The sequence below is a fragment of the Poecilia formosa genome, unplaced genomic scaffold (assembly GCF_000485575.1).
Source record: "Poecilia formosa unplaced genomic scaffold, Poecilia_formosa-5.1.2 Scaffold494, whole genome shotgun sequence".
In the NCBI taxonomy this organism is placed as follows: domain Eukaryota; kingdom Metazoa; phylum Chordata; class Actinopteri; order Cyprinodontiformes; family Poeciliidae; genus Poecilia; species Poecilia formosa.
This window is the reverse complement of record NW_006800433.1, coordinates 109387-121552: the sequence shown is the minus strand read 5'-3', so window position 1 is coordinate 121552 and position 12166 is coordinate 109387. Positions and strand designations below refer to the sequence as shown.

General features: G+C 41.7%; 1 protein-coding gene across 1 annotated transcript in view; it reads right to left on the bottom strand.

Annotated features, from left to right (window-relative positions):
• Positions 1 to 12166, bottom strand: part of plcl1 (phospholipase C like 1) — a 109324-nt gene that overhangs the window by 2555 nt on the left and 94603 nt on the right. The window contains exons 9-12 of the mRNA XM_007578848.2: positions 9500 to 9862; positions 5159 to 5362; positions 2644 to 2719; positions 2246 to 2355 (exon numbers count right to left, since the gene is read on the bottom strand). Coding sequence (XP_007578910.1) covers positions 2246 to 2355; positions 2644 to 2719; positions 5159 to 5362; positions 9500 to 9862 — 753 coding nt within the window. The remainder of the gene's footprint in view (positions 1 to 2245; positions 2356 to 2643; positions 2720 to 5158; positions 5363 to 9499; positions 9863 to 12166) is intronic.

The window sequence follows — 12166 nt, the reverse complement described above, 5'->3', positions numbered from 1 at the left end:
TAATCTAGAAAGAAATGTAATTTTCTATATGAACAATTATGTAACATTTTTCATGTTCTGTGATATATTGGTCATATTGTGTTTTTTTTTAACTGAATAATGTCAAATATAGTAAATTTAAGTACTAAAAGTAGTTGCTAAAACATGTTTAGAAGGTAATTTTGCAGTTGCAGCCTGCGTGTGTCCCAACTTATCTATTTCCTTTAATACTTTCCTCTCTGCTTTTCAGTCTGGTTCACTTAATATTTTACTTAAATTTACGTAATTAATGTAGTAATTTGACTCAGGTGGTTCATGCAGATGTAGTTGAAAATATCACTTACAGTATCACTAATTGAAAATGTTTTTGTTATAACCTCTTTAAGGGCATTAAAATAAACTCAATATTTTTAGGCGTTAAAAATGTTAAACTAATTCAATTAAGTCATATGCAGTATTACTTTTTAAGAGTGTTTAACATATCGATTTTTAAGTCTTGTCACAAATTCTGAATATGACTTATGTCTGGACTTTGACTGGGACATTCTGTCATGACTATGATCTGAACCATCACATTGTACCTCTGTGTGTCCAGAGAAGCATCCAGACAGGATGATGACCCATGAAGCGGGGTGATATGGACTAAGGTTTTTATTATATTTTATAGTATTAGTGAAATAACATCAAAATTATGATTAAAAAACATGCATTATTTCTTTTTTAGGTAACTGCATGGCACAGAATTCGTTGCGCCACAACAATAAATTTTGCTCTCGAAACAAGCTTCTTCAGGAAGCCACATTCTGCATTGTGATTTATGTCACTAACTTTGTATAGACTGTATTTAATCTCTATAAATAAATCTCAAATTCACTGACATTTAGCGACACTCTCTTGGATAAAAAACAGTAGATGAGAAAGTAGAAACATTTTAGTCTGTTTCCCCCTCCCCCCCCACCCCACATTACTGGAATTTATAGTGACACCAACACATCAAATATCTTATAAAGACTAGAAATATTTCACCTTCAATGACAAAAGTTACGATAAACGATCCAGGCCTCACAGTCAGGATGGTGCATTCAGGAGAACTCGTCAAGTTCTCTGTCAAACTGTGGTTTAATGTAGGCTGAAAAGTTCAGCTTAGGTCTCGTCTGACCAGGCCATCTTCCTCCACATGTTTAATGATTATGTCTTCAGCAACTACAATCAGATGTGACTTTATTGATCCCGTGCTGCCTCACTCTTTCTGCCACCACTTGGGGGCAGCACACCAGTTGTTTCTTCATCCGGTTTCCTCTCTCTCTCTCCTCGGCCTCCCTGACTGTGACCTGGATATCTGGATCTGAGCTGAATATTTGGATGGATTTCTCAGTTCCTAAAAATGCACGTGGCAGAAGGAGCGCTGAGATTAGAGGAGGTTTACTGCAGGCACTCAAAACCAGGATATATCAGTGTGCCTCCAACAGCAGTATTTTCAGCATCCACGACATCTAAAGGGGAACTTCACAAATTTCATTTCACGCTTATCTGACAGAAATAACCACATGCAGCTCAACGCTGCCACGGGAAGCAAAATAAGGAGCAACTGTCACTTCTTCCCTCGGTTATTTTGATTTCCACCGGCTTCTGAATTTTCAGCCTCTCCATATTTGAGTACATTTGTCATTTGGTGTTTCAGCTGGCAGCAAAGAGGAGCTACATGTAGAGCTTAGGAACAGAATTCATCTGCCGAAAAACAAGCGTATTTTTGTTTTTTGTTTTTTGCTACAAAAACCACAAACTTTAAATTGGGGATTTTTTTTTTTTATGACAGACCATCACAGCGTAGTGCAGGGCGTCCAAATGTTTTTGTAAAATGGGACAAAATCCATCAACTCAAGAGCAACTCGGGGCCAAAACATTAAACATTTTTAAAAAGCTAAAATCAGACAAATAAATCAATCACATCACACCAACCTCAACAATAAATGTTCTAACTAAACACATAATATAGTCAATTTTTTCACGGTAATTGCAACATGCGTAGATTTATTAAACCGACTTATGTTATGTTCACTGAAATTGCACAGGTCAACGTCACTCAGTCAGCTACTTTAATGAAAACATTAACATTAAAGAAGAAATGTTGAGGCAACAAGTTAAGGTGAACTAATCGGGTTTCACAGCGTATGAGTGATGACGCACAGAGGAACGCGTTGTGTGTTGATCGTGTACTAAGCCGGTGCACCAAGCCCTCCACTCCTCCCAGTTTGTGTGCTGGTACCTTGAGCACGGTGATGTTCCAGGTGAAGCTCTCCACCGCCTTGTTCAGCTTCCGTCCCTTCAGCCCCTCCTTCTCACAGAGCCGGGACAGGTCCTCATGGAGGTCCATTCCTGACAAACACGAACGGGAGATGTTGACAAAAATAACGCACACGTATAACAGCAGCACGTCTTGATGGGTGCGTTATCATAGGAGACGGCTCATGTTTCTGACGTTTGCATTGGAAAACAGAGGTGAGCAGTGATCAGTGGCAATGAGTGGGTTTACAAGCGCATGCGGGGATGCTACCGAATAAGTAAGTGCACCCGCGTAGCTTCATATGGTCGCTAATACATTCATGACCCGCTCGTTTCTGTGGGTGCTGCTAACATGCAGAGCTTCATGTCTTCAGACTTTACCTTCCCTGTGCACCTGGTCGATCCTCTCCTGAACACCGTCTGCGTTCTCAATCAGCTGCTTCTGGGCGGAGATCATCTGAACAGGAGAGCAGAGAGCGAGGCTGAGCTCACAGAACATTCAGTTTGGTGTCGATTCAGAGGTCCCGCTTCATCGATCTGCAAGAATGTGAAGTCTATTCTGTTTCCCTGACAAACAAGTTATTATTTTTTACATTTTTATCCTTTATGCTCATGCGTTACTTTCTCTTTCATTCCGAGTCCCATTGTTGATTAGGAGTGCCATAAATGGTGCTATGAAAATAAACTTGTCTTGCCTCTTAACTGAGTTTTGTGGATGGAAATAAAAAGACTAAGTTCTGGCATACACACACACACACACACACACACACACACACACACACACACACACAAAGGAGACAGTAATCCAGTACATTCAGGACGGGTGAAGAGTTGTTTTCTAAGCGTCCAGGTGACACCAGCTGTTGCTTCCTGACACTGACCTGCTGGCTTCACATCTATCACGTCCACACACACACACACACACACACCCCCACACGCACACACACACACACACACACAGCTAACTGAGCAGCTACAGCAGGCCGCCCAGGAAGGGAAGCTCTGTGTGTTCTGAGGTGTGTGTAGGTGTGAATAACTGACAACAGGTGGGAGAGACTCGGCTGCAGCAGGAGATGGAGGAAGTAGGAAGAGGTGCAGCTGGCAGTCCCACTGTGTGTGTGTGTGTGTGCGTGAGTGCGTGAGAGGAAGTATGTGGGTGATTGTTACATGCATGACACTGCAGTGTCATTCTGCACATTTAATGCCTGAAGAAAATGTTTCCCTCCCTGATCCCATTAAATCGACCAGTAACAAAAATTAAGATAAAATCAAGAAATCCAAAGAATTGTAGCACGTGTGTGTGTGTGTGTGTGTGTGTGTGTGTGTGTGTGTGTGTGTGTGTGTGTGCGTGCGTGAAAGGCTGAAGTGTTTTTCTAAAAGGCATGATAAAAATGTGTTTCTCTCAGCTTTTGGTTCCACCAAAGTTTCATTGGAAACAAATCCAGGGCTGTCATTAGCTAAAGTGACTGGTAGTCAGACTGCTGGAGCTTGAGAAAACAAGCACATCATTAGGTGGATGGCGGACCCCAGAGTAAAGTCAAATTAGGAGCTTTAGTGGCTTAAATGGAATAAATTGCAGCCTGTGGAACTGATTACTTGTTTCCATTTCTCTGTAGGTCCATTTTAGGCAAACCTCGAAAACTATTCTGACAAAAGTGGGGAAAGGCCGATGTGATGTGATTTGAAAGTCTCTTTTACTCCTACAGAGATCAACAGTTTTAAGAAGAATTAAAAGCCCCATGAAGGGCCAGTTTGAATTTTTTGCCGTGAGATGTTATGAGATTTTAGGCTTGGTTTACATGCCAGCTGGAAACAGCCCAGCTCTGTCTCCCATGAACACAGTGCTGATGTAACACGTTTACCTTCTGAATGGATCGTTGACCAACTTATTTGATGATTTTAGTGATGCCACTTAACAAGATGTAATGTCTGTTATTGGTTTTCACAACTGTTGACTGTATGATGTGTTTATAATGTTGTTGTTTTTGATGTTTTCCCGTTTCGTCTCGAAGGCGGAGCCAGGGCCACCAAGGCATTTTGCACACCTGAATGGTTGCCACGGAGATTAAAGGATTTCTCAAACATGAATGAAAGAATCAAAGTAACTCTCCAGGTATATTTTGATGAGAGAATAACCTTATAACATGCTAAAAAAAAAGCTCAAAAGAGTCGATTTTAGATGATACTGCCCCTTTAAGGTTTAGGTTTGAGGTCTTTCTGGGTAACGGACAGATTCCTCAAGGTGACTCAACCTGTAAAAAGCTGGATTTAGCCATGTATATTAATAATCTGATGGATAATCTGTGTGAAAAGTTCTGTCCATCAGAGGAGATTAAAAAAATCTTTGCAAAGCGGCTTTCGATCTGCATTAGTGACGGCATTTCTACGTAAGAACCTTCATCCTTACTGAGAAACTGGAGTCATAACAGTTTAAAACAAACACAAGTTGGAATTGTCTCTTTTTTACTATTATTACCCATCAAGAACGGTACAATGTTTTTCTTCACCAGGCTCCTAAAAGTCACGGTACGACACAACACAGAACACGACTCTGGCTGTAAAACAGTGAACAGTCAAGGATATTTAAATGGTCGATTGTGGCAGCTTTGCTGTGTGACCTCAAAGTCGCCAATAATTCAGTCAACAACTGCCAAAAATCTGTTTCCCTTTTTCTCATGTAAATGTCTGTGTCACTGGTTTTATTGCAGTTGAATGACAGGGCTCCACATACGTCTACAGAGGCCATTTTAGTTCATTCCACTCAAAACCCTGACAGCCCTGACGAGAGCTTTGTGTCCTCAGACTGATCAGAAGCACCGTCTTCAAATTCTCCCTGGCAGCTGACAGAATTAAACGCAGGATCTGGGTTGTTCTGGATGCGTTCTGACGTACTGACCGTGTCGTAGGCAGAGAGAAGCTTCCGAGTCGCCTCAGACAGGCTGACCTGAGGCTCCAGACAGGGGTAGCCCTCCCTCAGCACCATGGCGGCTCCCATGGCCCCCTCGGGGCTCTGGAGCCTCGTAGCCAGGCTCTGGATGCACTGCTTCAGTTTGGCCACAGTGGGGAGCCCACACTGGTCCTTGAAACCGGCGGTGGAGCACTGGGGGAAGAAGAGTGGGACACAGCTGGATCAGGTGTGCTTCTCCTCCAACAGAACTACGCTGAGTGACGACAAGAAAACAGCTTGACACACACACACACACACACACACACACACACACACACACACACACTTCATACAACAAACATCTGCTGCTTCACTTGCAAATCAAATCAGTATCACTTGACCTGTGGATTTATCAGAACAATTTGACATCAAGCTGGGACAGAAAATCAACACATTTTAGACTGTAAAAAAATCTTTAAAAGTTTTTTTGGTCTAATTTTTAGAGCAAATGTCTTGAAATAAGACAAAAGCAACATAATAAGCACAGAAGTTATTGAAATAAATGATAAAGAAACAATTTTCAGGGAACATAATGGTAATGGCATAATAATAATACAAGAGCACATTCTCAAAGATCAACAAACTTTAAATTCTAATGAACATTTAATACTGGAACAGAAAGACATTTTAAATATCCAAAATGTAAAAAAAGTAAGCAACAAATACAATTAAGTCTCTCTAAGCAAAATTGTCCTTCAAAAAATGACTATTTTATGCCAAAGCACCAAACTGAAGACTTTTTTCATAAGGTTTTTGGTAGAAAGACAGAGAAAAATGAAAAAATTATAAATCATACAAATGGAGATTATTGTGCTAGTTTGAATTTATCATGTAATTAATTGATTTATTGCTGACTGCGACAGGCCTTCTTGTAACAAGACATTTTTCCCATGTTACAGGTGAAAAAAATCTGCCAGGGAACTAATCCTTTTTCATCAATATTGAGGATTTATTGACTTAAAATAAGATGCTAAGATGCTACATCTTGCTGAAATGCTACTTATATTTTGGTTTTGACTTATTGCAAGTGTACTAATATATTTGCATTAAAAACTAGAGCAAAAATTCTTGGGAACATGTCGTGTTTTTGTAGTGTGCACATTTTTAATTTGAAGTAGGTAAAGCAGAAGTGGAAAGCGAGTTCTTTGTAACATTCTGGGTCAGCTCCTAATGAGCCAAGTGACTTCAGGCCTCAAACAGAAAAACGCTGCCACTCTGACTGAACGGTTTTGTCAACAGAAAAAGCTCCAACACGGCGGCTAATTATCACAGCCCACCTTCACTGAAGGGTGTGTGTGCGTGTGTGTGTGTGTGTGTGTGTGTGCGCGCGCAACAGCAAGACAAGTGTGATGGATGTTAAGTGACCCTGGCAGAGGAGCACACAGCCTTAGCAGCTTTAAGCTTTAAGTGAGACAGAGCAAAAGGAAAGGACAATAAAGCAGAAGAGCGCTAATAAAAGCTGCTAGCTAAAGAGTGAACAGTGTTTCTGCTCAGGACCTGGTGTGCGGACATGTGTAAGTAGGAAGCCTCTGCAGTTGAAGATTACTTGTATTTGTTTTTCTTTTCACATAAGAACCATTTTTTACCCTTTAGCCGTTGCTAATTTTGTTTATTTCATATTTGTTAGTCCTGCTACTGACGGACAAAATGTTAAAGGGGCAGTGTGATGTGTCTTCCAGGCACATGATGTCATCTTATTGCACAATCAAAAAACTATGGTACCTTCCATTGTTACTAAAATGCTGTATAAATATGATATGACTTGAAAGAAATTTGATTTTGTAATTTAAAGTGTTGAAATTTTGCCTCTGTCCCTTTAAAATTCCTCTTTATGAAACTCCACCTTCAGGAAGTCATCACAACATGGCTCCTCTATTAACCCTTTAACAACATTTTTACCAGCATTTCACTAAAAAGTAGCTTGTATAATGAGCTCGGCAGATGCTCCACCAGGTGTTTGCTAATTGCTGCTGGCTAGTCTGAAGGGGCTGAGTGGGGGGGAGTTGTAGAGGAGAGCTGCTCTTGGAAACTGCAGCTCTAAGGAGGAGAATTATAATGTTTTCATGCCTTTGTCTGAATTCACTTGTATGCAGTGCCAATGATTAGTGGAGAGCTGTTTTTTTTTTTTTAACATAACCACCTAACGTTTGCGTTACTATTACATAAGGGAAGCATAAACTTTATGAAAAGTAGAAATAATTCATGGCAGTTCACATGGCCAGATAAACAAGCGCCCTGCATTCTGTGCCGTCTCTTTAAAGTAGCTCTGCAAAAGTGAGCCAGTACAGACTGTGTGAGCCAAAAGCCATGTTGGCCAGTATGAGGATCTGGATCAGTCTCAGCTCTGGGATCTTCACCAGGATCTCAGAGATTCTGGCTTGTTTTCAGAATTAACCTGACCTTCTAGATTTGCAATATTTTGGAGTCAAACAGTTGTTGGCTACCTGAGCTGGAAAGCATTAAGGTCAGGCTCTGTCCTGGACTGATAAGCAGGAAAATATTTCTTTATGGCCTTGGTTCTATGAAGCAGTCTGTGATGCAGATGCTGGAGAGGACATGCAGTATTCATGGTTTTCCAGCATATATACAGGGTTTACTGTTGGGCCTCTAGCTATGTGAAGGTCTAAACTACAAGGAGCAAGGAGGCTGGGATAAGAACTATCATTCCCACAAACTATCAGTTTAAGCAGGAATAGGACATTCACTGCATGAATATGTAATATTATGCTCACAATGACGAGCCGATGAAGGAGCTTTTGTCTCTTCTAGACTTTGGGGACCTTCCTATGAAACCTCCTCTACTATTTCCCCAGTGAAAGGAGGACATCTGTACTCCGCATGTAGGTATAGTCAAGTCAAGTGAACTTTATTATCCACATATGGATAAGCTTTGATCCTGCTTTACTCATAATTCTTCAACAGGAATCGTCTTGTGATCGGAAGGTCGTAGGTTCGATTCCAGGGTCCTGATGTGCTCTGGGCAAGGCACATTGCCTACCAATCTGTGTGTAAATGTGTGTGCCTTTGTGAGTGCGAATCTAGGAATGTGATATTATGATATTCCTCTTATTCTCAGCTGTATGGGAATGAAGAATATATTTTGGTATTTGTCTATTCCTACTGTTTTACTTTTAGTCATTTACTCATCATTCTTTCATCTTTTACTAAGTCGTTTAGTTGAGTGTTACTAGATTAGTGAGATTGGTGATTAAAATAATAAACTTGAAGGTTAAATTCCTTCTCTTTTTAAACTCCTGTATATTGGAGAGAAGTCGTTTGTCTTTATTCCACACATGTGTAACATCTTCAGCTCTGGATTTATGCCTTGATCCATTGTTATTTTAATACCAAGGCCTCCTTATCAGGGAGGCATTTAAGGACAATAAATGAGACTGAAATATTTGACTGTTATTATTTTCCTAATAATCAGGTGGTGCTCCAACTTGGTAACTTTGATCCAAGTTAATAGTTTTATTCATAATTACAAGTATTTCTAGGTATTTATAGCCAAACCAGACCGGTTATTGCACATGAAAACCAAACAAGCACAATAAGAAGAACCCATGTAGTTATTCTTTTCACATTGCCCACCAGTTCATGTTAGTATTCAGCGATAGAACTGGTGGGTGCTGCACGACCAGCCTTCACTTCTCCTGGTATTTATAGAAGCTTTATTGTCCTCCTCCACTCTTCTCACCGACTATTGCTTTTTTGTCACGCCTCCTCCGCCTCCTCCTCCTCTGTGATTCGGCCCACAAACACGTCTCAGGTAGAGGCTGACTGCAGCTCCTGCACCTCAGTCACACACTCACAGATCCTTTTAACACACGGAGAGTTCACCGGCATATTAAGTCTAGCTGGGTTGTTGGGTACAGGGCTGAGTGGAAGTGTGTTTGTGTTTGCAGACAGTACAAATAAAGTTGTCTTAATAATATAGAATTCCCACAATGCATCTCTTTCTTTATTACTTCACACACTTCCTGCTTTTGAAGCGCTCTCTTGTTCACTTCAGCGGTCACATTTGCATTTGAACCGGGCCGGAGTTCACTTTAACCGGACCCAGACCTTTGTTTTTACGCAGACCAGAGTTCGATTACATATTCGCAGCTTCACAAAGAAACCGGACTTTCTAGACAAACGGACGGGAGTTGGACTAAAACGGACTGAACAGGGTTGGTGTGAATCCAAGCCTTAAGGAGGAAGACATCAGTCACACCTGAGGCTAAAAGAGAGAGTGATCCTGCTCTCTGACAGCAGTGTAATGGAAACCCCGCCCACTCCCCGTCTCACCTGAGCGTCCTCCCGCAGGTCCGTGGCCTCCTTGAGGGGTCCGCCGGCTTGTTTGAAGACCTCGTCCAGAGCTTTGATGCCGGTGTGCCGCAGAGAGACGTACTCCCTCCCTCGCCGGCCCACCCTGCGCACCGACAGGCCGCGGCGCTGGGCCTTCCCTCCGCCTCGCCGGTTGGTGATGGCCACGTGAACAAAAAGGCTGGTGTGTGGTAAGGGGTCTCCCGCCAGGCCCAGCAGGGGCACATTACGGTAGCCCGGCTGAAGGCACTCGAAGGCCACGCTGTATTGGCCGATGAAATCGTCTCCGATGTAGTCGTCGTCCAGCACCACAAAGCGCAGCAAGGCCAGCTCAGGCATGTTGACCTGAAACAGGACATGGAGCGAGGCATTACACCAACACACACACACACACACACACACACACACAAAGTCATTTTTGTGGACTAAGTGCCACCAGAAGGAGCATGGAGAACCGTAATTTACCATCAGCTGAGGTAAATGTGGAGAAAATAATCAATCCAATCATCCGTTCAAAAGGCTAATAAATAGATCCATAAACTCAGAATATTGTACCTCTAATGTCAGTTTGTTTTAATTTGATCAACATATAATATAGCTCTTCCATAAATTTGTATTCTTTCAGTTAATGAAAATGTTTTCTCAATTTCAGGAATATGAGGAAACGATCTGCGCATTGCTGTGAGAATGTGGCAGATTGAGGGATCTTAAAGGTGTAGCCGTCATACAATTCAGGAAGTAGACGGTTACTGTGTCCCAGAGAGAGAGGGGTGTGTTTTGGTGCGAAGTGTTGGGATCAACCAGAGCATAAAAGCTAATGACCTCATGAAGAAGCTAGTTGAAGCTAGTAAGCATCATGAGCCACAGTGAAATGAATCCCTCCACCAACATGGGTTTAGAATCCACTCAGCGAGAAAGACGGTATTAATCCGAAAGGGACATAGAAGGCCAGGCAATTTGCAAATGGCCTGAAGGACAAAGACCTTAAAACATGTTGTGTGGTCCGAATTAACTGAAAACGTTTCTCTCATTCTTCTTGCATTTAGGAAAAAGAACTGAGTTTTGTTCATCTAACTGACCCAAAAGAAGGTTACTCTGATTTTACACAAGACAGGAAGAAAACTTGGTTCTGCATCTTTTGGATACAGTGTATGTACATATCTGATTTCAAATGGCATGTTTTTGAGGGGACGGGTGGGGGTGAATGTTTGGGTGTAGTCGGGGTTGTACCAACTGGTTGACTTTAAACTTGGTGATTCTTTGCTCTGCCATGACATTTTACAAGTAACATCAACCAGCCGCAGTGACTTGACGAAACGGATTCTTCCAAGAAGATGAAAGATGAGGAACAAGGTGATACAATTCAAGGTAGCTTGAATTGTATAAAAATATAGACTGATTTAACAAAGCAAAACTGCAAACTCTGGGAAAGGCTACGGGACTAATGTTCGGCATGATGTCAGGCCCTTTTTCAACCGTCCAACTGATTTTCAACATCAGCGTCAAACTGGATATCAAATCTCCTAACCTGGCTTTTGGCTCTTATAAGAACAGTTTGACAACATCTGGAAGCGTAGCTCTAGCTGCATTCTAAGCATCTGCTGTCAACAACATGTCAGTTCATAAGTCAGTCAGGGAGCAGCTGCCAGGAGTTAACGGAGCAGCCTAATGCGCACTGAGGGAGAGCCGCATGGAGCAGCAGGTGGGTGTATTAAATATAACTGTAATCAAAAGTGACCAGTTTATAATGAGTGTAGCTTAAAGTGTTCCAACATGCAAATGTGGTCAGCTGGAGCTCAGAGACAAAAGGTCAGACTCTTTATGTTTCTTCTCTTTCTTCCTGACTGAACCAACAAACACATTTGGAAAAATAGAAAAAAGAAACAAAGTGATTTTATTTAACATATTTAGAGGGGGAAAAAACTATATTAACCAATGATTTCCTACTAAGGAACCCATGTGTATGCGTTTGTCTAATCGTGCGTGTAATATCCAGAGCAGAGTTCACGAGCCCCAACAGCTCCAGTCTTCCACTTTGACTCACATGGCTCTAAACTTGTGAATTCAACCGAAGCCAACTCATAAAAGCTGTTGTAAACAAGCTGCTGGCAAAGAACGCAGCACTGAACCATTATGGCTTACCGAGATCTAAACAAAGTTCAAAGCTGCGCATTACAACAATCTTTACAAAAGCACAAGACTGGTGACTGACTTTTAAGAGTCAATAAACAGGGAGCTGGCGTTTAATTTAAGGTGATTAGAGAGAAATATACCAGTACAATTCATCCATCTGTTTTCTATAGCAGCTTTGTCCTGTTCACAACATCACAAGTCTGATACAGTCCAAGTCCATTTAATTATAATCTGATTCGACTCGACACAGATTGTTTGTAAAATGTTGCCCAAACAATGAAGTGAACGGGTTGCTTTGTTGGCTGGGGGAACTTCACAAAAATCTGGAGCGGCACACTTAGAGTTCCAGCTCAAACTGTACGACTACAGTTCAATAATTCATGTTCTCTGTACGATCCGACGCTCACATGTGAGCTGACTGTTGTGACGCGTCGTAGCCTGGAATCCAGGAACCACAAAGAAGAAGAAGAAGAAGAAGAACCAGGAACCAGGAAGTTCTTCTTCAGCTATTGGCAG